A 6,820-nucleotide genomic window follows, 5' to 3' on the forward strand; every position below is an offset into this window, starting at 1 on the left:
GAGGTCGCACCCCCCTGCCTTACCGGGAACAGCCCGATGTCCTCTTCCCTAGCCCACGGCGGCCGCGCGTCGGAGCTCGAGGCAGACCTGCCTACAATGCGCACGCATCAGAGCTCGAGCAGGACCAGCATGCAGCTGCACGCGAAGCTCAATTTTTGAGCAGGACCGGTGCATTGGTCGCGGCCGACGTGAACCTGGGGGCGGCCTCGATGGACCAGCTCCTCTGCCCCGGCTGCATCGAGCCGAATCGATTTGCTGCATTGAGCGGACTTGAGCAGAACCAGGGGCTGGTCAATTATAATTCAATTTTTTTTAGAGTGCTTTATGCTACTCTTTAGGGATCATGTTGTAATTTTTTACAGGATCTGTTCTGCTGCAGCACACATCATACCGTAAAGACCCACCAAAACATTTTGCAATATACCCTAAAACGATTTTACTGTGCGAATTTTTAGGGCATATTTTAGGGCATATGCTATATGCTATAGTTGCTCCTGGGCAACCTCGCGGCGTCGGAACCGCCGTGGCCTCTACGAAACCTACACCACAAGTCCACGAGCATATCTCACCCCGACGCGGCAGCCAAGTTTCCGATCCCTGCAAAACTCGGGCCACAAACGAACCGACCCCCCACACGCGCAGGGGCTCCCTCGGCGAGCGCGGGCACCGCACGAATCCCAAAGCAGCCCGTAACCCTAGCCGACATGGCCGGCGGCAAGCGCCGCTACAAGCGCAACCCCACCGCCGGCGGGCCCCGTCACAGCGCCGGAGCCGGGCGCCGCCGCTCGCTCCCGGAGCTCCCTTCCTTCGTCTCCCCCACCTCCGTCGCCGCCGCGTTCGGCCCTTCCTCCTCGGGCGGCCGAGGGCGCGGCCGAGGCGGCCGGCGCGGCGCCGCGGCGGAACCCGCCAACGCCGTCCCCTTCAGCTACACCGCCGCCCTTCGCCCGTGCCCCGCCTCCGCCGGCGGGGCCACGCGGGCGCTGGAGGTGGCCATAGACACCGGCTCCTGCGCCGATCCGGCCGCCTCCGCGTCGATGTACTCGTACGAAGTGGTCGGAGGGATCGGGCTTGGGTTCCACGGCGACGAGGAGGCGGAGGGCCAGGAGGAGGCCGGTGAGGGCGCGCCGCATCTTGGATTGGGATTCCACGGTCGTATCGAGGAAGAGATGGACGCGGAGGTTGAGGAATTGGAGGAGGTCTCCTTCGTGACGCCGAGGCAGGCTAAAGGCAAAGGGAGGCAGAATTGTGGATTTATCTCCATCGGGGGAGTCAGGATCTACAGCGAGGATACCTCATCACCGGAATCAGAGGGGATGGGCGACTCCGATGAGGAATCAGATTCCGATTACGAGGTGAGAGATCGCAATGCCGATGTTGATAGCGATGAGGAAGATAGTGATGATGATAAGGGGGATCCGGAGTCTGATGAGGACGGTTCGGGGTCAGACTCCGAGGAGGGTCTCAGCATTGGGGACTCATCGGTTGATGATGAGATTGTTGCCGATTACATGGAGGGGATTGGTGGCAGCGAGGAGCTATTGAGCAGTAGGTGGTTGAATGGCATGAAATTGGTTGATTCAGATGATGATGAGATGGATACAGACGATGATGAGGACGGGTTCCTAAAGAAGGGCAAGGAAAAGCTTGAGGGTTATGCACTAATGCGTGCATCTGAGCAGTATGGGATGAAGATGCCCAACTCGGCTGAAAGGCGGAAGGGAAGGAGCTCTAATGGCAGGGATTGTGACAGGGGCCTGGCTAGTATACAAGTTATGGGGCTGGAGGATGTGATGATGGTAAAGGATGCAAGGATGGCAAATCGGTCAAGTAAGGGTTCGAAGGCTTCATCGTCCTCACAGCTCTCCAGGTCCTGGCCCGATGCGGCCAGGAAGAGCAAGAAATATCAGAGGGTCCCAGGTATAAAGCCTTCCATGTTTTGTGCTATTTTTCTTTGTGGTGTGAAGTAAGATTGTTAGGTTGAATTTGATAGTTAATGTGGAAAAACAAAGTAACTCTGCATGCCATGCGTTTAGACTTTGTCTGCAAGTGAGAATCAGTACTCAGTGAATTGGAAATTTTGACCTTACAAATATCTTTTTATTGTTAATTCTGTAGTTTTTGGCTATCTATTTCGGTATAGAAGAGTTGAAGACTATATTTCAGTATGGATTGAATCTATATTTAGTTTGTATATGGAAGCTAGCTTTGAACTTTAGTATTACATACTCCTCTAGCTCCTAGTTGTAAAAAGGTGGTATGCTCATATAAACCGCAAAACATAGGTTACGTGTTGGGAAACCCGCCTATGCTTTGAACCAACAGTCACTAGGCTGCCCGTAATGGGAGTATCATAGGTAGTATCATGCATGCCAACTAAGCAATTTTGATGAAGTGGCATAAAATTAAATGAAGAAAGAGAGGCTTGAGTATCATATCATAATACCGTATCATATTAAATGATGTGCTACTTTGTGTCATGCATGGCAATAAATGTAGTCTTTTATGATACCAACATATGATACTATGCATTAGACAGAGGTAGACTAGTATCATATGCATGATACTAGTATATGATATTCCCCATTACAACCAGCCTAAAAGACTTGTTTATTCATCTTTTTATTACTACCTCCGTCTCGGTGATTAAGTCATTCGCGTAGTTCTAGGTTGACAATTTAACTATCTAAATATGTATTATATGTGACAAAAAATATATATTTAGAAACTACATCGATGTAGAAATCTAGTGATATACTTTTCATGACATATAACACATATATAATTTCTCAAATCGATGAGCTAGAGCTACGCAAATGACTTATTCACCTAGACAGAGGTAGTACTATATTTATGTGTGTCTGTCTCCTCGTGTGTTTGGATTTTTTTTCTGGATTTTTTTGTACAAAGTCATAATATTTGGCTTATGCGATTTAGGTGAAAAAAAGAAGCACAAGAAGGAACACATTGCAAAGAAACGCCGTCAACGGATGCTAAGTAGAGGAGTTGACTTGGAGCAAATCAATACTGTGAGTCATATAATTAGGCTTTTTTACGGAACTTGGTTATTCTGAAGATCTTTGCAAATTTTATCTGTTTGCTTGTTTCTAAAGCATCATAACTGGAATATTCGTGTTATAGTTTGCTATTGCCACCCAGTTCAAGATCAGTTATATGAGCATTTTATGAATTTATATGATACTCCCTCCGCCCCGAATTAGTTGTCTTAGACTTGTCTAGATATGGATGTATCTAACACTAAAACATGTCTAGATACATCCGCATCTAGACAAATTTAAAACAACTAAATTGGGACGCAGGTAATATAATAGACAATGCTGCTTTATATCAAGTTGCAGAATAGGAGAAAAAAATGGCTCTTGTTGAAACTTAAAACGTCTGTGGTGAAATGCATGAAAGGAGGGCGATATTTACTACTAGTTCTATCAAATCATTTTCATTTTGAGCGCACTCGTGTACATTGGTCATTTGTGTAATTTCATCTTCACATTTGTTTAGAATATACGTGATAATAGTGATGCAGGTGCTGATGACGGTTGTATGTTTCTTGTTTCACTCTTGCTCTGTTATGTCATTATGTAGCTTTTCGAATGTTTTCAACCTGCCCATATTAACTTTGAGCTATCTTGTTTACTGAAACTGGATTACTTCTCTTTCTGATATGCAGAAACTGAGGAAGATGGTTGTCAATCAACTTGATATGTTGTGCTTTCAGCCAATGCACTCTCGGGACTGTTCTCAGGTATGGGTGCCATTCAGTTGCTGGGTTGCTTCTTGAAGCAAAATTGTGACATTATTAAAATATATCTCAAATCAACTTATGTGTGTGATCTCTACAGAAGTGCTACTTTTTTTATCCACATTGACAACAAACTGTATATGCCATTGCTTGGTAGACTGTAATCAACTTACTTGCACTATGAAGCAATTAAAGGGGAATTTAGATAGGACATAATGAAACACTAATACACTGGTGCTACATAAATTAATCAATTTATCATCCTTTTGTGCCCACATGGATTACTTATTATGTTCTTCCTTAATGTTTGTAGGTACAACGCCTCGCATCTATTTATCAATTGAAAAGTGGGTGTCAAGGTTCAGGCAATAAAAGGTAATGCTAAAGTGGAATATGAGCTTTATGCTTTCCATCAAGTAAATTATCACAGTAATAGCACTTCATGTCATCTTGAATCATGATGCATCTGGCTCGTACTTTCATAATAATACATGTTCCCATCTCTTGGATGCTGAATATTGTTAAGCTAAATATCCTTGGGATATGGTTCTGTTGCAGCTCAGTAAGAAAAACACCAAATTGCAGATACCATTTATGTGTGTTCGTGTCTGGTTGGAGTGCCAAAGATCTTTGCATCATTCATCGCCACCATGCCGCCAAGTGTGCAACTTTGGCAGAAATTACTGGTGTAGATTCATACGTATTTATTGCAGTATGTTATAATCTTGAGGCAGAAGGTGCATTACCTCTCCTGCAATTATCCATAAGTCCTATTGTGGACAATGATAAAGGGATTAGTGGCTCACCAACCACTGTTCTGTATTGCATGGGCATTGATACGAGACGTATGCCACTGACCTGCACGCTGATCGTGCTCAGTGTGAATACTGTCTAATAAGACAAATGCGTAAGCGATGTGTCCGTGAATATAGCAACTACCATAACACGGTTATCTTACCGTAATGGTTATGGGACAGTTTGCTGCAGAATATTGCACCTCCCATTCACAAGCATGTGTTGCAATGCACCTTTTTTTTCTGTGCTTTTCATGTTTAGTCACTTTGTTGATTTCCTTGGTTTTGTTGTTGTTTTATATATCACTTGCGGAAATGTGATTAGATAAGTGTGGAAACATGTTAAATGGTTAAGACCAGAAATGCTGCTTCCTTTTGTCACTACCACATGACCAGGTAAAATTAGTATTACATGTGGTAGCGCATTATGTTTAATATTTACTCCAGTGGTTAAGTCAAGTAAATAGAAAACATTACTCCACCTCTCCATCATTTTACCCTCGATATCATTGAATAGAAAATGCATCGCATGTGCCTACCCGGCTACCCCGGCGTGGCTGCGGGAATTGGTTGCAATATGTAGTGTTAGAATCACTAGCTCTCTAGCTGCTGCCCAGGACTCTCTAAAGAGATGTGCTTCTCACACGCAATGAGCTACCATTAGTGGGAAGCTTTATTAGATATCTCAATTGCTACAAGCTTGCATTTTACATATGGGGTGCTTGCTTCTTATATAGGCTGTAGGGGTGATGCTACAGTAGCTGACCTCCACAGCTCACAGCCTAGCTGTGTGCTCTAGTTATATAGGATTTGTGTCAAATGTTGTTAAAATATTGTTGTTATTCGGTACCAAGTAATCCTGCCTTACAGGTTTGTTACGGTGACATTAACTGGACAGTCTTCGATGCCATCTGCAGATGGTCAAGTTCGACTTGATAAGGTAGGTAGTCTTTATGTTTGCATTGCTGGGACTATAGTCTGTGATATTTCTCTTGTTTCTCAGCTATCTCTTTGCTAATTATGGCTTGTTCACTGATTCCAGCTTTTGGGGACTGAGCCTGAGGACTATAGTGTCAACTGGAACAGCTCCAAAGGTCCAGCAAGAGCGAAGGGTCTTTCAGCTCCAGGGAAATTGGCGAGGCACAGCGATTCTTGTGGGAAGAACGTTCCAACGAAAAAGGTCTCATTTGCGGAGCGTCCTGTATCTTTTGTGTCTTCTGGCACTATGGCGGAAACTGTTACCGAGGCAGTAGCAGTTGGCTCAACTTCTGGCGATGTGTCATGTGAGAAGGTTGTTGGAAGCGACTCCAAGCTGGGCACCTTTGAGACGCACACCAAGGGCTTTGGTTCCAAAATGATGGCGAAGATGGGATTCATCGAGGGCACTGGCCTTGGCAAAGATGGCCAAGGCATATTGCAGCCTGTCCAAGCAATTCAGCGTCCCAAATCTCTTGGGTTGGGTGTAGAATTTGACAGCGAATTGGAGGCAGCCAAAGCAAGGTCAGAGCCACCGGCCAAAGCAAGGCCAGAGCCACCGGCTAATGCAAGGCGAGAACTGAGTAGAACCAGGTCAGAACCGAGGCGCAACACACGGCTACTGGAGATGTACGACTGCGGCACTTTTGAGAGGCATACAAAGGGTTTTGGATCCAAAATGATGGTGAAGATGGGGTTTGTACCCGGTTCTGGCCTGGGGAAGGATGGCCAGGGCATTGTCAACCCCTTGACCGCGGTAAGACGACCGAAATCGCGGGGGCTGGGAGCTACCGACAAGTACTAACATGTTGCGACATCAAGTTTGCTTTTTATTTATGTTCCTGTCATGTACGTACTTGTTGCCTCTTGGATCACCTAGGTGTGTGTATGCAGGGAGAGCACAGCCTGTTGTCTGCGGCAATAGCAGGCGTCAGGGTTTCGATGCCCCTTTGCAGTTCAAGTAGCCATAGGATTTCCCTTATTTACATTGCAACAAGACATTACTGCTGTTGTTTATCATGTTGATTTCGCAATCCTCTTATCAAGCATTCTGATTCAGCTGTGCTATACAACTTTTCTCTTACCAGCCGGTGTCTACTTTATTCTTTTTTGAAACAGAAGCCAGCGAGGGTCTACTATACTCGAGCAATCGAACGCTTTGCTGTGACAAATATTAATATGCAATTCCTTTTTAGAGTTTCTGGTTGCAATGTGCATATAAACTGACAATATACCATAGTAAATAGAGCAGCGTTGCAATTGTTCCTATGAACTGCATAGTTGAGACTTTCAT

The 6,820-nt window shown here is 45.3% G+C and overlaps 1 protein-coding gene across 1 annotated transcript; it reads left to right on the forward strand.

Annotated features, from left to right (window-relative positions):
• The first annotated feature begins 606 nt into the window (after positions 1-606).
• On the forward strand, positions 607-6,610 carry LOC119363625. The gene is made up of 6 exons (XM_037629002.1): positions 607-1,917; positions 2,935-3,026; positions 3,686-3,760; positions 4,071-4,132; positions 5,422-5,491; positions 5,594-6,610. The coding sequence occupies exons 1-6, from the start codon at positions 705-707 to the stop codon at positions 6,329-6,331; spliced, it is 2,250 nt and encodes a 749-aa protein (XP_037484899.1). The 5' UTR covers positions 607-704; the 3' UTR covers positions 6,332-6,610.
• Positions 6,611-6,820: the final 210 nt, after the last annotated feature.

This window comes from Triticum dicoccoides, chromosome 1A (genome assembly GCF_002162155.2).
Source record: "Triticum dicoccoides isolate Atlit2015 ecotype Zavitan chromosome 1A, WEW_v2.0, whole genome shotgun sequence".
In the NCBI taxonomy this organism is placed as follows: domain Eukaryota; kingdom Viridiplantae; phylum Streptophyta; class Magnoliopsida; order Poales; family Poaceae; genus Triticum; species Triticum dicoccoides.